Source organism: Brassica napus, chromosome A5, assembly GCF_020379485.1.
Source record: "Brassica napus cultivar Da-Ae chromosome A5, Da-Ae, whole genome shotgun sequence".
Classification (NCBI taxonomy): Eukaryota; Viridiplantae; Streptophyta; class Magnoliopsida; order Brassicales; family Brassicaceae; genus Brassica; species Brassica napus.
The window spans coordinates 14,464,126-14,480,562 of NC_063438.1; the positions used below are offsets into that span (position 1 = coordinate 14,464,126).

The 16,437-nt window shown below is 34.9% G+C and overlaps 4 protein-coding genes across 4 annotated transcripts; 2 read left to right on the forward strand and 2 right to left on the reverse strand.

Annotated features, from left to right (window-relative positions):
* The first annotated feature begins 347 nt into the window (after positions 1 to 347).
* Positions 348 to 2,012, forward strand: LOC106429564 (zinc finger CCCH domain-containing protein 12-like). Its single transcript, XM_013870310.3, has 2 exons — positions 348 to 1,372; positions 1,555 to 2,012. The coding sequence occupies exons 1-2, from the start codon at positions 661 to 663 to the stop codon at positions 1,845 to 1,847; spliced, it is 1,005 nt and encodes a 334-aa protein (XP_013725764.1). The 5' UTR covers positions 348 to 660; the 3' UTR covers positions 1,848 to 2,012.
* A 6,394-nt stretch (positions 2,013 to 8,406) lies between these two features.
* LOC106429574 (ribose-phosphate pyrophosphokinase 2, chloroplastic-like) lies at positions 8,407 to 10,834 on the forward strand. The gene is made up of 8 exons (XM_013870322.3): positions 8,407 to 8,651; positions 8,849 to 9,004; positions 9,098 to 9,346; positions 9,426 to 9,569; positions 9,806 to 9,973; positions 10,053 to 10,122; positions 10,192 to 10,273; positions 10,344 to 10,834. Exons 1-8 carry the CDS (start codon positions 8,547 to 8,549, stop codon positions 10,522 to 10,524), a joined length of 1,155 nt encoding a protein of 384 aa, XP_013725776.1. The 5' UTR covers positions 8,407 to 8,546; the 3' UTR covers positions 10,525 to 10,834.
* A 756-nt stretch (positions 10,835 to 11,590) lies between these two features.
* LOC125608902 (putative F-box protein At1g33020) lies at positions 11,591 to 12,991 on the reverse strand. The gene has a single exon (XM_048779532.1). It carries the CDS (start codon positions 12,817 to 12,819, stop codon positions 11,893 to 11,895), a length of 927 nt encoding a protein of 308 aa, XP_048635489.1. The 5' UTR covers positions 12,820 to 12,991; the 3' UTR covers positions 11,591 to 11,892.
* A 1,375-nt stretch (positions 12,992 to 14,366) lies between these two features.
* LOC111199401 (glycine-rich cell wall structural protein 1.0-like) lies at positions 14,367 to 14,624 on the reverse strand. Its single transcript, XM_022689447.1, has one exon. It carries the CDS (start codon positions 14,622 to 14,624, stop codon positions 14,367 to 14,369), a length of 258 nt encoding a protein of 85 aa, XP_022545168.1.
* Between the last annotated feature and the right edge of the window lie 1,813 nt (positions 14,625 to 16,437).

Here is a 16,437-nt window from a genome sequence, read left to right on the forward strand (position 1 = left end):
TTAAAACTGAGTAATTTTTTATAATAAAATATTATTATTTTATATGATTTGGATTTTTATTTAATTTTTAATTTTATGTTTGTACGGATCAGATAGGATATTAAGTTTAAAACCCAAAATTTTCCGGATATCCAAAACACCAAATATCTGGATGGCTATGGATCGAATCAAATCGAATTGGTTAGTTGATTATTAAGATGAAACGGATCAGATATACCTACAAAAATCTGGATATTTGATCCATGCCTACCTCAATAAATCATTACAAATTTTAATACAGTGTTCTGACTCCAAATCTCAAACCTGTATTTAATTTCATTTTCACTAGACAGTACTACTAGTCAGTTTGAAATTATTGTCCTAATAAATATCTTATCCGCTGTCCACACGGTAGTTCCCCCATTATATTCTCACTTTGAAGCTCGGAATATTCCTTTTTTTCATATTGATTATTTTCTGGGGCGATCATTGGTGTTTCCAAATATCGATTTTTTGTAGTGACTTCTTATTCAATCATCTGTCCAAATTCATTTTCCCAGTTTTATCGCTTTGAGTGTCAAAAAACTTGTCGTTGATCAATGCATTTGATGCTTTTCGAGGATACCCATCTGATCTATCTCTGCAAATTGAAAGGACAGAATTAGGGTTTAGAGGCAAACGATGAGTCACCACCGGCGTGATTCCGGCGGAGATGTAGTTCACGTGATACCCACAAACAACCCTCCGCCGGAGAATTGGTTTCCGAATGTCGGCGATAGCGCCGTCTGGGCGACGGAAGACGACTACAATCGCGTCTGGGCGGTGAATCCGGACGGCGAGAATGGTCCTCCGAACAAGAAAAGTCGAGGGTCTCCGTCGTCCTCCGCCGCGAGCAACCGTACCAAAGCGATCGGGAAGATGTTCTTCAAGACGAAGCTCTGCTGCAAGTTCCGCGCGGGGACGTGTCCGTACGTCACGAACTGCAACTTCGCTCACACCGTGGAGGAGCTTCGTCGTCCGCCGCCGAACTGGCAGGAGATCGTGGCGGGAACGCCCACTACGGTTGAGCAGAGGGAAGAGTTTCAGATCCCGTCGACGGCGGACGAGAGTGGGAGGTCGTTTAAAGGAAGGCATTGCAAGAAGTTTTACACTGAGGAAGGGTGTCCTTATGGAGAAAGCTGTACTTTTATGCACGATGAGGCTTCCAGGAATAGAGAGAGCGTTGCCATTAGTTTAGGCCCTGGTGGTTCTAATAGCAACCTCCTAGTGCTTGGTGGAATTGGAATTCAGATTGTGAAGCCTTCAAACTGGAAGACAAGGATTTGCAATAAGTGGGAGATTACTGGTTATTGTCCCTTTGGTGCTAAGTGTCATTTTGCTCACGGAGCTGCAGGTATAAAACATTCTAGAATCTCTGTTTGCTTTATCGTAGAATGTAATTAAAAGATCATTGTACCCTTAAGCTCTAAGCTGAGTGCTATCATTTGCCAAGTCTATCCAAGTTTTAGAATTGCTGACCTTTAAGGAGTTCCAAAGTCGTCTACCTTTAAAGTTTTGAGTCTTTATGATTGGCAGAGTTGCATAGATTTGGTGGAGGACTTGTAGAAGGACAAGGCAAAGACGGCATATCGCCTAATCCAGACGTAAAGCAAACAGGACCAAACCCAAAAGGACATTCAGACACAACAACTACACTTTTATCTCCAGGACTTCCTCATCATTCAGACGCTGGTTACCACAGTGGAGTAGCATTGCAACGAGCTTCTAGTGCGGTTACGCAGAAGCCTGGGATCAGAACTCTTCAGAAATGGAAAGGACCGGGGAAAATCAGTCTGATATACGGTGATTGGATTGAAGATATTGAATGAAAGTTATCTTCTACTTGAACTCCAGTGATAAATGATGATGGTACAGTTCGTTTGTTTGTTTGTTTGTAGAGTTTTGTATCTTTGTAATGGCTTGTATCTCGTTTTATTGTTGTTGTACATTATGACTGCTCTAAGAAGTTGAAATGTCATCTTTGATTCTCTGTATCCTTTCCATTTTTTTTATCAATCCAACCATGTATTGATATATAAAGCAGAAAGGTCTTGACAAAATATCAATTCAACTTTCTTTCAAGTTTTTTTTTTTTTTTTGTCACAGGATCAATCTTTTAGGTTAAAACAAATTGTTAATTCACTTTGTATCACCTAAACATTTCATTTTTATGATATTTACATTCTTAACAAACAAACAAAAAGCTGACCATGTATTCGTTGTTCCAAATCGTACCTAACTATTTCATGTTTTTAACTTGTAAACTGGTGCATTTCAATCAAACATAATCCTCCTGTAAAACTGTAAACATTTGGTTGATTAGATTTTGAACCACTTCAATTATACAAAACGGTTCTTAGTTACGAAGATGTTCTTCACCGTGACGGGAACTTGTTCGTTCATCACGAATTACCACTGCGATTGCACCGTGGAGGAGCTTCGTCGTTCTCTGCCAACTACACAATTACACACTAGGAAAAATAAAAAGGAGATATTTTGGAATACCTCATATGTTTCTAATGTTCTTGTCATGTTTGGTTTCAATTTTGATTCTTCTTCTCTATCTCTCTCTCTCTCTCTTTAGTGCCTTACTCGAGCTTCGAACTCGTCAAGCGTTTCACATTAATGTGCCTTCGCTGACTGTATGAGCTACAAGAGTTAGGCGCCTCTTCTTTATCCTGCAATTTATTTAACCAACTTTTAGTCTTTTCGGCCAACAATCCGTATATTATTTGGCATTTATTTAAGAAACATTTATCACTTTTTTAGTTTAATATTACACTATAAGACACTTCTTTCTATTAAGGTAGTTTTCTTTAACCAAATCTACTTTTTTTTTTGAACAAAAACCAATCTACTTTCTATCTGTAAACCAACTAAATAAGCTAACTAATGGGTCCCATTTTTCTCTTTCTCATCAACTTCTTCCCTTTCTCATCAACTTCTTCTTTCTCAAATCAAGTTCTTCTTTTTTTGTCAGAAGATTTGTCTTTTACATATTTTTAATTTTGAAATGTTCAAGAAATTTTCTTTTAAGTTTAAAATTCTACATTTTTAGTTCATCCACGACGTTCTTTAATTTTCACTAAAACAAATAACAAAAATTCCTTTCTCCGATGAATATTCAATTACCTAACAAACATTGAGAAAAAGGTACGGAGGCTAATGAGATAGGCTTCCACGACGACCAGCACCGCAAGCTTGAACCAGTAGCAAAGAAAATTCCAGTTGCCGTTCTTGTGGCCGAGCTAAGAAGCATCAGTGTGGTAGAGCTCGTGACCTTAGATGACGACGGGTTTACTCCGACAGAAGACGACGGCAAGCTCATCTATTTTTGTGAATCCCAAGCTTGAAAAGTCAGAGATTCATGGTTACAAGCTTAAAGAGACAGATATCCTTGATAAAAAAAAAGAGACAAAGATCCATGGCTCCATCCGAGCTCCGCCGCAACAAGCTCTAATCCACCGCAGCCCTTTTTGTTCTCAACGATTACAAATCTTCTCAATGATTTCATATCGCCGCCGCTACCTACTAGGACCTTCTCTCGCCATGATCCTTTGCTTTGATTGAACTTCTCCCATTGTGAACTGAAACTCGAGCCTGAGATTGGGATTGAGCGAACGTTACCCAAACAACTTCTTTTATTTACATTTTAAGCCCTTCATATTTAGCTTTATTGTCAATTGACTCCAAACTCTTGAATATACAAATTTGTCCTCTTTAATTGATCCTAAACTTACAAAGATGCACTTTTGTCCTTGGTATATACATATGAACACACAATGACAATGTATATTACAAAATAGAACCTAAAGTGACTTAAATTAACTAAATTAAAATGGTAAGTACAGTTAAAATCATAAAATATTAAGATGAAACAAATAGTGTCTAAATTAAACTAAATTAAAATGGTAAAAACCATTTACATGTAATATATACACATAAATAAAATTTTAAATGATCTAAATTAACTAAAATAAGATACTCAAAATCATTTGAATCATAAATTGTCATTATTTCTGCAATGTCCAATTCGGTGTACATGTGTTCCATTTGGTGAAACGTTGTACATGTGGACAATAAAAAAATATGTGTATACCATGACAATTTTTACCATTCAAATATTTCAAATTTAAAATTTTCTAACAAATTTATCAGGTGTATGTGATTTCTTGCATATGTAACTAAAATGTTATCCGGTCTCTATGTATTATTGTACAAACAAATTCAATATATATGCATATATGTAATGAAACCTAACGAGATCTAAATGAACTAAAACAAGTTACTCAAAATTGCGGAATGTACCAACAAAACTTGTGTACATATTATTTGTCGTAAAACCGTGTACATATTCATTGTTGTACATGTGGATACCGAAATGTTTGTGTGCACCATTCCATGTACATATAGATATTCAAGAATCATTGTACATGTGATCATACTTAAATATTACTGTTGAATGATGTCAAATGGTATGAAGATAACATGTCTATTATTGAATATATTTTTTCTTTGTTCAATAAATTTATATTTTCTAAATATTTACTGTATTTTTAATACAATATATGGTTTTGATGTTTTTTTTTACAATGTGTACATGTGAATCATTGCCTAATTAACTAGTGTACATGTGATTATTGTACATATGGATAAAGAAATTTTGTGTACACAGTATCATGTACATATGACTTACATACAAATATCATTATAAACAATATACACAAGAAATAATTTATACACCATTGATATGTTATTATTTTACAGATATTTATAATCTCATTTAGCTCATATTAATCATTTTTAAGATGCATTTAAATATATACACACATATATATATATATATATATATATAAATATATAAATATATATATATATATACATATATATTTGGAAATATGAGACCAAATAAAATGGATTTATTTGAAAATCAGAAACATCAGTGGCAGAAACAAAATGACAGGGACCAATGTTGTAAAATCAGAATATTTTTTGGGTCTGGATTGCACAATTAAAAGTCTAAGGAAAAATTCGTGAACAAATTTGAGACAAATTGAAAAATAAACAAAAGTTGAAGGACAACCAATTGTGAAAATAAAAACAATTCACCATTGTTGCTCCTGTGAAGCTTCTCTTTCATTTGCGACCAATACGACGATGATTTCGGCAGCCACAACTCTGTTCTCAACCATGGCAACCACGGGGAGGAGGAGACGACTTGAATTTGACACTGATTGCTGTAGAGATCTACCAGGGCGGAGCCGCAGTTTGAGGTCGCCGATAGACCTCTCCTCACTGCTCTGTCACGTTGCTCTTGGCTTATCACGGTAGCAGATTAAGTTTAAGCATGGCTGAAGATTCAAGGATTAAACATGTTTCTATTTTTGATGATTCTATGGATGAAGAAGTGAGAAACAAAAATTTGAAGAAAAAAAAGTGCATTTATGTTTGACAGAAGCGTGTCAAGTGGACACCTAATTCATAATTAGTGGGTCCTATTGGTTACCCATTTAGTTCTGTTTTAGTTAGTAAAGAAAATAAAGTTAAAAGAAAGTGTCTAAGGAGCTGAAAGTGTCTTAGAGTGTTATTAAAACTTATAAAGTGACCTATTATGAAAATCAAATTAACCACAATGTAAACCTATCCTTTTATATATTAATTGGGAAGTCAATTTAGTGATATAAGCTATGTGTCGCTCATAGATGAGCTCTCTGATTAATTGTTACAATTTGATTGGTTGATGGTTTTTTATTTTTTATTTATTTAATTAAAGTTTTTAAAAGGAAACAATTCATAGAATTACCTAATCTAATCTATATTTCCAAACATACAAAATATCTTAAATATAGATGAATTAACATAATTTGTTTATAGAAATAATTAAATATCTAGATTACATTATATAAATTGATGAGATACATATAAATACATATGATACTATAGAAACAATTGTAAAAACAGTTTTTATTATGTTTGTATTAATAGTGAATAAAATAAATCATAGATTTTAGAATAATAATTAATCTAAACTTAATAATATTAATTAAATTCACTCATTCACTATATATATAGTATAAAATGTGTCAAATGAATGCACAACAGTCAAATATATAATTCTAAAAAATTCCAATCATTTCCAATGACAATGTATATATATGCATTATCACTCATATTGTTTATCTCCACGTATTATACAAAAAAAAAGTAATACAGAAAAGCGACATTCCTGAAAAAGAAAGAGTGATTTACACTATGAGTCAGTTTTTGACTTTTTATTACACAAAATAGCAGTTTGTGCTACTATGGTAGTTTTTGGTGGTTAAAGACATTGTTGGCCTTGGAAAAGTGTAACCATTAGCTCTTTTTGTGTCACCCTTATAGATATAGTTAGCTTTTCATTATATGTGCCCCTAACTAAGCGTAACAACAAGATTTTTTTTTTTTTTTTGCTTTTGTTTTAAATTTCTTAAAATGTTGAGACCCAAGAAAACATAGAAAACATTGAACTTTTTTTGGTTTGCTTTTCTGGATTTTTTCTTGGGTTAGCATTTTTGTCGTCCTTCATTTGATCCTAAACTATTTCTGACCACCAAGACCGGAACATCATGACTTCGCCGCCACCGCGAGTTTAGTATACTCGGCCACAAAGTCAGTTAAAAAACATCTATGTTATGGTGATTTGAGTAAAAAAAATCAGTTGTTATATCAAGGATATATCATATTTGAATGGTAATAATAAAGAAACAAGGTTGAATCAACGCAAATCATCCCAAAAAATAGTGATTCATGTCTGAAAACAAAAATGGCTGCAAATTGTGTAGAAAGAAAGCGTCGATAAAGAAGAAGATATATAAAATTACAATACTACCCTTTGCTATCATAATTTCATATGTCCACAACAAAAGAATTGTGCATATCTGTGAGTCTACATGTGTACAATATAAATTATGGCGTACATGTGTACAAAAAAAAACTTGGATGTATGACATAGAAATCTTTTTGTAGGTATGGTAAAAATGTACACTTTACAATTGATTGGCCAATGATTACACAACCTTTCAATAATAAAAAGATTTCTAAAAAAAAATAGATAAACTTTTGTATCTCTATCATAATCTCATATGTTGACAACAACAAAATTGTGCACATCCGTGAGTGTACATGTGTACAATAGAAATTGTGGGCATATATGTGTACAAAAAAACAAAACTTGCGAACGTGTACACACAATTATCAAACATGTACACATAATTAGCACTGTTCACATGTACATACATTTCCAAAACCTTTTATGTACATTAGTTCACTTGTACACCTAATAGGTTTTCTAAAATGATGAGCTTGGAAATACATATTCTCTGGCCTTCTTAACTTGTATCGTGAGTGAAATCTTGTGCAGCAAGCATATCATCATAAGATGAGAACTCATCTATGTCGGTTTCACGTTCATCCCATCTACACAAGTTAAATAAACATAGTACAAAGACACTACCAGTAAAACCTCACATATTCTAGACAAATGCTAAATTAACATAATTCAGAGACATTACTAGTAAAACCTCCAAAGTATTGTCTTTCTACAGATATACTGATAGACACATCAACAAGCCCTTAAGGCTTATTTGAGTTCATCTTCCTAAGTTGGTAGCTTCCACTTTTCTCTAACTACAAAACTTGATGAACTCCGCTTCTTATACGTAGCTAGAAACTCCTTCAAAGAAATAGTTGAAGAGTCATGAAGCTTATTCCTTAAGAAGATGGGTTCTTTGAAAGAGCTGAAAGAAATATATTTCAAGATCTTGTCAACAGCAAATGATTCTTGTCCAAAGTCTAAAATAGCAAAAAAAATGAAAATAAAAGCACTAAGTTACAGATCAAATACTTCAAACTATTATGTTAGAGAGTAAAATAAAATAAAATAAACAACAACAAAAAAAAATAAATTTACGCAAATGTAGCTTAGTTTACAAAAAAATAATCATTCAAGGACATGAGGACAGATCTGAATCTGATGATACAAGAAAAAGATAAATAAATAGAGAAAAAAACATAAGTTGTCAAATTAAAAAGATTAAAAATAAATATTATTTTCTTATTTAGTTAAGATTTAATTAGATTTCAATTGTTTTATGAATTGGAAGAGGTGAAACGTGTATCGGAAAAAAGAAAGTGTGTGAAGAACATAAACTAGCTTATATTGTTATTAGAAAGTGGAAAACTGCCATATAGTGTAATATTTTCAAAAAGAAAAAATCTTTTGACTGCCTTTTAACGGGAAGTCTCCACTTGACACGTAAGCTGAGAACAGGCAAGTAAAACGACACAGTATCTCCGTTTTGCACTCTCGAGAAAGTGAAAAAAGCTTTCGCCGCACCGCCTGAGAGAAACAAAAACAAAAAAGTCTGATTCTCGGAGACCAGTAGCACCTTGTTCTTCTTCGTCGAATCAGTTTTTCGTCTCTACGGCGAGAATCTGATACTGCGTAGATTCCCTTCCCCGACGTATAATAATAATAATAATAATAACGCATGGAGTCGCTAGCTCTGACTTCTCCTCCCGGCGTTAAGGTTCCGTCGTACCTTGCCTCCTCGTCTTCGTCTCTCTTCTCCCGCTCCTCGATTTCCAATTCGGCGGTGAGCTGTCTTGTATCTTCTTCGAATTCAATCATACACATTTACGTACGTAAACGTATTATAGACTGTTTTGGATGCTGCTACAGTAATGAATTCAAAAAATCTTCTGTTTGATATCTGATTTGGTCTGTGGAGATGAGCGTAATGCATTTATGTTCTAACTTATTATTATTTTTTTTTTGTTTTTTTTTTGCCAGAAATGCAATTTGCCGAAAGCACTGAATCTTGGCAACGGGACGACACTTCCAAAGTACTTTGATTCTTCTTCCCGGTTGGAGAAACCAGTGAGTACTAGTAGAGCCAACACAAAGCTCAAGCTCTTCTCTGGTACTGCAAATCCAGCCCTTTCTCAGGTTTGTTTTTTCCTCCTCAGTCTTCTTCTTCTGATCATGTTTTTTTTTTCTTCTTATACTTTTGCTAACTCTCTCTCTCTCTCTCTTGTGAAGGAAATTGCTTGGTCTATGGGCTTGGAGCTTGGCAAGATTAGCATCAAGAGGTTTGCTGATGGGGAGGTCTACGTTCAGCTCAAAGAGAGTGTTAGAGGCTGCGATGTCTTCTTGGTGCAGCCTACTTGCACTCCAACTAATGAGAATCTCATGGAGCTTTTGATCTTGGTCGATGCTTGCCGTAGAGCTTCCGCTAAGAAAGTTACTGCTGTGATTCCCTACTTTGGATACGCAAGAGCTGATAGAAAGGTACCAACAATTAATCTCTCCTTTTTTTTTTTGCAAATAAAGTTTCAAGCAAAATTTTAAAACTTATTGTATATTCTAGACACAAGGGCGTGAATCCATTGCTGCCAAACTGGTTGCAAACCTTATAACGGAGGCAGGTGCGGATCGGGTTCTTGCGTGTGATCTTCATTCAGGACAGTCCATGGGTTATTTTGACATACCTGTGGATCATGTCTATTGCCAGGTGGGTGTGTGTGTACCTTCAAACTTCTTGACATATCCGCAGGGCCGGCCCTTGGGAATGCGTAGTGAATTGCAACAGGACATGCGAATAGGCCCCCGGAAAAAAAGTTTAGGCCTCCAAATTTATAAAATAAAATTTTTTACATAGAAACAGCCATAGGCCTCCAAAATCTTAGGGCCTGCCTTGCATATCCGCCGTCTCCTTTTTAGTCAATTTTCTATGATTTTACGTTCCAGCCTGTGATACTAGATTATCTTGGTAGCAAGTCAATTTCATCAAAGGATTTGGTAGTGGTTTCTCCTGATGTTGGTGGAGTTGCTAGGGCACGTGCTTTTGCCAAGAAATTATCCGATGCTCCCCTTGCCATTGTTGATAAAAGACGTCACGGCCACAATGTTGCTGAGGTCATACTTCTAAATTTTCTAAATGACTCGTTCCTCCTCCACGCAAGTTTTTTCACATGTGACTCTCTGTTCCACACAGGTCATGAACCTAATAGGTGATGTTAAAGGCAAAGTGGCAGTAATGGTGGATGACATGATTGATACCGCTGGTTAGTGACCAAGGGATGGTTCCCCGACCGAAACAACATTACTAAAGAACCACTTTGTTTTTGTTGCAGGAACCATTGTGAAAGGAGCAGCTCTTTTGCATGAGGAGGGTGCTCGTGAGGTTTACGCTTGCTGCACGCACGCGGTTTTCAGGTGAGCTCTCGAATTCACCATTTTTTTCTTCTTCTTGTGTATGTGATTAGAGTTTTTTTTTTTCTTACAGTCCGCCTGCGATAGAGCGGCTATCGAGCGGTTTGCTGCAAGAAGTGATAGTGACGAATACATTACCAGTAGCGGAGAAGAATTACTTCCCGCAGCTAACGATATTGTCGGTTGCTAATCTTCTGGGTGAGACCATTTGGCGTGTCCATGATGATAGCTCCGTTAGTAGCATTTTTCTATGATGCTTCCTTGGTGTTTAAGGTTTTAGGATGGGGTTCTTTCGTCTATTCACAGTTTCTACTGCCTAAGTATGTTTTGATTGTCTCTCTACCCCCTAACCAAACTTTTGTCACTTGTCTCAGTTGTACCTTTTTATTTTCATTTATTAGCTTAGAAATTATCAATAAGTATAACAAATGGTGGAGTTTTGATTAAAGATTCCGCACTTGGTACACAATTTATATTGAGAAAGAGTTGTCACTAACATGTAATCTCTAATATCCTGCCATGGTTGTTAGCCTTTTCAACTCTGGAAGATGCAGAAAAATCGGAAAACTAGCCCGTAAAAGCAGGTAGAGAAATGAATAACTGAGTAAGCTATCGAAGATGGATAACTAAAATAGTTCTTGTAATAGCTCCGCACGAACAAAATGTACAGGAAATTTAAATTAGTGGCGTTGGTGCATCGGTCCTCCTTTTCTTCACATGGTTGTGCGAGTCTTGAGGGCGTCGTTTTTCTCGTTTTTATGATGAAAAGAGCGGAAAAAACATAGACATGCCGATACCTAATAAGTGAATGATGAACCTGCATACTACAACACCAGTAGGGACACACACAAAACAAGGTTTCTGAAGATGTGTTGGTTGGAAACAATGAAAAGTGAAACTTGGATCGTGTGGAACTCTTAAGGAACTCTGTATTTGGTTTGTCTTTAGACCAAAAGAATTAAACACGTGCAGATTGTCAAAAGTGAAGTTTGTCTTTGGTTCCGTTTTTAACTGGATTGCAACATCTCGGGCACATTGGCGTTGCTGTAAATTTGCATTCGAGGCCAACGTCTCCCTTAAGAGTTGTCATTTAACACATCTACATTCAAGATTCCGACACAAAAGTACTCTGTTTCCCAAGTTTAAATCCTCAAAATAATAATAATAATAATAATAAAAATCGAATAACTGTTTTTTTTATTACTCATGCATCCAACAAGCACAGTTTCATAAGAGATTGACAAGAAAGTGAGTACAGAACCTGGAAACAAGTAAACATTTCAAACCAGGACCAGAGAAGCTTCCTCCATCTGTGAGCTGAGCAGAGCCGAAAACGTTCTATGGTTGTACTGCAATGTGGAGGAGAGAACAAAACAGACCCACGCCCACACCAATTAACATGCATATTAGCCTACATTAAACCAAACCAGACACCATGTCAGATACAGAGAGAAATCATGATTTTGTTTCATATAACTAGTACATAGACAATAAATAAACTAGTAGAGGGAGTAGGGACACATACCACCAAGCTTTGGGAAGATTCTCAAAACACACATTCGAAGACACTGCCACATGCATAAGCATCGGCCTCCAAAATGAGACGTCGGTATTTATGGGACTCAATGTAACGGAATCATCGTCTTTAGATGATGTTTTTCTTTTTTTTTTTTTTTAGTAGATGATGTTGTTGTACTCTTCTGTTCTGGAAGGCTTGTCTTCATAACATCAAACCTAAGATCCTCTACATAGTCTACAAAGACTTTAACGTCACTGATTCTGAAGTTACACAAACCTTGGATTGTAAGACTTTGGAGAGTGTTACTTTCGGGATTGAAGTAGTAAAAATACAACACTAGATACGTATAGTCCGATATCAAAACAATCTCACCTCTAGCGGTCATTCCAACAACAGAAACAGTGCCTCCAAAGAATTTATTCTTCGGCAAATTGTAGACATATTCCAACCGTTTCTGTTTCTCCACATCTTCTAGAACCCACATACGTAACTGAAGGGTATAGCCATCATAATATGTTTTAACAGAACCTAATTTACCCTTATAGTTTATCAAAAACCCATTAAAGCATTCTACTACTTCTTCTTCTTCAATGAAGTTGAATTCCTCAGACCGAACATCAAAACAAACTAGTATTCGAGAATACGGCCATGAAACACCTGTAAAACCCGAGTAATACAAAATCCCATTGATGCATATCCCTTCATTCGGACCTTGGTGGGGTAAAGAGCACTGGATATTTCTCCATCGCAGTTCTCCACTTCGTAACGTTATAATTCTCTGAACATTATAATCAGTGAACATTACCTTGAACTGCCTGTCAACGGGATCAAACCCTAAAAAGCTTGTCGAGTCACCAAAATAATTTAGTATCAGTTTAGGTAATAAATCATATTGTCCTGTGCTAGGGTTACATATCACATGCACTATATACAATTCCATTTCCTTGCGGATCCACCTAGATTGACGGAAACACATCAAACCAGAGGCGTAGCTGCAAAAGTACGGTCGCATGTCTTCCAAATACTTCATATAAGAATCAGCTGTAACTTCGTGAGACGACTTATCTGATGAATAATGAGGCTGAGGGGACGAGAAGAATCTCCAAATGTTATTATATGTTCCTTGAATGGCGAATAAGAGACGTGGACGAGACGAGGACCTAGTCAGGAACAACTCTCTGAAATCTTGACTGTTCAGTATTGACGCCCATAGCTTCGACACACAACAACATACGGCTACTGATTTTGCAGCCAATCTGGAGAATATCTCGACGATGAGATCAGTCGGCATGGAATTCATCATTATCGCTGCTGTATAAGAGAGAGACGATGAATCTTATATAAGATATCACACATAAAAAGAAGTCATGACTTCTATTTTAATATATAAGATATCTTTTATATATTTTAATTTAAAAAAAAAAAAATTTAACAAATCTCTTGAAAAAGATTATAATAAGATCTTAATTGTCATAAATTGAATATAAATATTTTCAACTAATTTTGCAATTAGTAATGAAATGTTACTAAAAGAATAAGATTATATCATATTTTATCAATTTTATAATAATATCTATCATTTTAAAATAAATTTTTTTCAAAGAGAAGCAAATCAAAGATTTTCATAAATGTTTTCATAAAAATTTCGTAGAATCGAGAATAATCTTTCATCTTGCTTCTCAGTTCATTGTCATTGGCATTGCGGAGGCGTTTCACTCGTTGGACTCCAAGAGTACTTCTACGACAAAGTCCCATATTGTATGAGAAGCTTAGGTATAACATTTTACCTAAGCGTGCTAGGCGCAGGTAAGCTTCCTTAACAATCTAGTGATCACAGTCATTGATTCTCTAGCGGATGATTTCTCGACCAAGCGTTGGTTCGGTAAGACCTTGAACCGCAGTGGGTTGGACTGGTTACTGGTTGCTAGCTGGTCTAACCGCTGCCAATATGTGCGTCTTTATGATTGTGGCAAAAAGATGTCCTTACAAAAGCGTGCAGTCAAGCCAAGTCTTAGCTGATTGATTCGTCCGTGTCTGTTGCCTAAATATATAATTTTCTTAAAAACTCATAATGTAACTTCTTCTTCTTTGTGCCTTTACAACAATGACCATCACACATTATAGATTTCTTCCAACCATAGACTGCTTGATTAAAATATGTACTTGGTGACTTTCCGTGTTCATATAAAGTAAAATATTTATAAAATAAATAAATTAAAATAAGTAGTTTTTGAACTTTTGATAGCAATTTTAATTATTTAGATGGATATTCACAAATCACAACTACAAAACATTTATTTTACAACAAACAACTGTACGTGAAACATGCAAAACATTAATTTTACAACTTATGGGAGCAGTCTGCGCTACTTCTTACCTTCGGTTTTAAGAAGTCATAATTATATACACAGAGTGCTAATCTTCTTCTTAAAGATCCGTATAATTCTAACAAAATAAAGAAATTGTCCTATAACACTTAGAAATGACCCGTAAGAAGCAAACAATAAACATCAAACCGCGTTATAGAAGAAGTCTAGCTAATCAAACTATAAGACCTGGTTACGATTCATTTCTTAATCATTCTCCGCCTCCACCACCACCTCCACAGCCACCGCCTCCACCACCACCTCCGCCTCCCCAGTCACCGCCTCCACCAAAACCTCCGCCTTCACAGTCACCGTCATCACCACCAACACCACCTCCGCCTTCAGTACCCCCACTGCCACCTCCTCCTATAACGACACCAGTCGCACATCCATTGGATATGGCTATAAGAACCCCCAGAGCAAAAACGACAACAATAACGATTATGAAGATTATTGTTGAGAAATGCATGTTACACAACACAAGCTGAGGCTTGAGTTGAGAGTAATGATTGAAATCTCTACGTTAAATATTAAGTCTTGATGATATATAACTCATATTTTTTTTTGTCTCTGATGTTTTCCTGTAAATAAATAACGTGTTTAGGTTGCATTGACTTAGACATTTAGTATTTATATGTTTACATTCAAAGATTTAGGTTTTTTTGTAAAATCATTACAAGGTTTAGTTACGGATAAAACTTGAATAAAACGTAACCTCTGAAGCTTTGACGCCAAATATTATATGACAAATCTTGTAAAATGGATTTGAATTATTTTTTTTGCAAAAGAAAATGGATTTGAATTTCAATTGATGTTTCTACGCTGAACCGATGTGTCATCTCTCACGCGGTCTCTGACCAGATACAAACATTACGCACATTTGATTTTTGACCGATCTATTGAATTTTGGTTTAAATTTCTATACACTTGGAAACAAACCCGCAGATTCGCGCGGGCAATTCAATTCTTTAGTGGAAATTTTAGTTATTTGATATTAATAAATTGTATTTACAAAATACTCATATTCAACAAAATTTATTTATTTTAAAATACTTATCATCAATCAAAAATTTCATAAATCAAAAATAATTCTAATGATAATGAAGTAACTACAAGACTAGTGTATAAGATATTGACAATACTCAAAAGAAGAACATGCAAATATCATTATTGAAAAATATCAATTTCTGGATGTGAAGTTTTTTATTACAATATACACCCTGATTTCGAAAAATAAAAGATTGATTAAAGATTAAATATTATATGACTGGTGCAGAGAATCTAATGGTAATACACATAGAAATTGCATAGAATAATATTATTGCTTGGTTTATCATAATATATTTTTTTAACAAAAATGACTTTTTTAGAGGGACACAAATGAGAAAAAAAAATGAAGTGACTATTTAGAGCCAACTTTTCCCATGCCCCCATTATCTCTAGAGATAATCTTCTATGGATCTATCAAATCTTCTATACCCTCATTGTTTTAATGAAACATGAATATCCGGTTTTGCCCTTTTCATTTTCGAAATTATTTTTTAATAAAAAATTTCAAATTTTTAAATTTTGAAAATTTCAAAATTTCAAATTATACAGTATAGTTTTACTGAGTTATACTACGTTCTACTGGGTATTACTGATGTTTAGTTATACTGAATTATACTGGTTATACTATGTTATACTGAGTTATATTGAGTATTAATTACTAAGTATTACTAAGTAAGTACTACTGAGTGGTACTACTAAGTGCAGTTAGACCAAGTTCTACTGAGTTATACTGTGTAAAACTGATTACTACTCGAGTTAGTTATACTGTGTTCTACTAGTTATACTGTGTTCTACTAAGTATTACTGAGTTATACTAAGTACTACTGAGTTCTACTAAATACTACTGAGTTAGTTGTACCGAGAGTAATACCAAGTTATACTGAATCCAGATCTAGAGATGAAAATCAATTACAAACACGAAGGAACAAGAACAATAAGAACCCTAAATCATAAAAACCAAGAAATATATTTAACAACCCTAAATCGAAAAACACCAGAACAATAAAAACCCTAAAACTAAGTAGATTTTAAGAATATCCGATCTCTTTCTCTGTTTTTGTCACCTTCTTCGTCGCCACATCAGGCTGAGCCACCGTTGATCTGTTTCTTTTTCTGGTTTTCAGATCTAATATCAGGTTCAACCACAAGCACTTTATAACCGTTGTAGCTTCTCTGCCATCTTTGATTATGTAGTTTTAGATATAAAACGAAGAAAGAAAGAAGAAATCTTC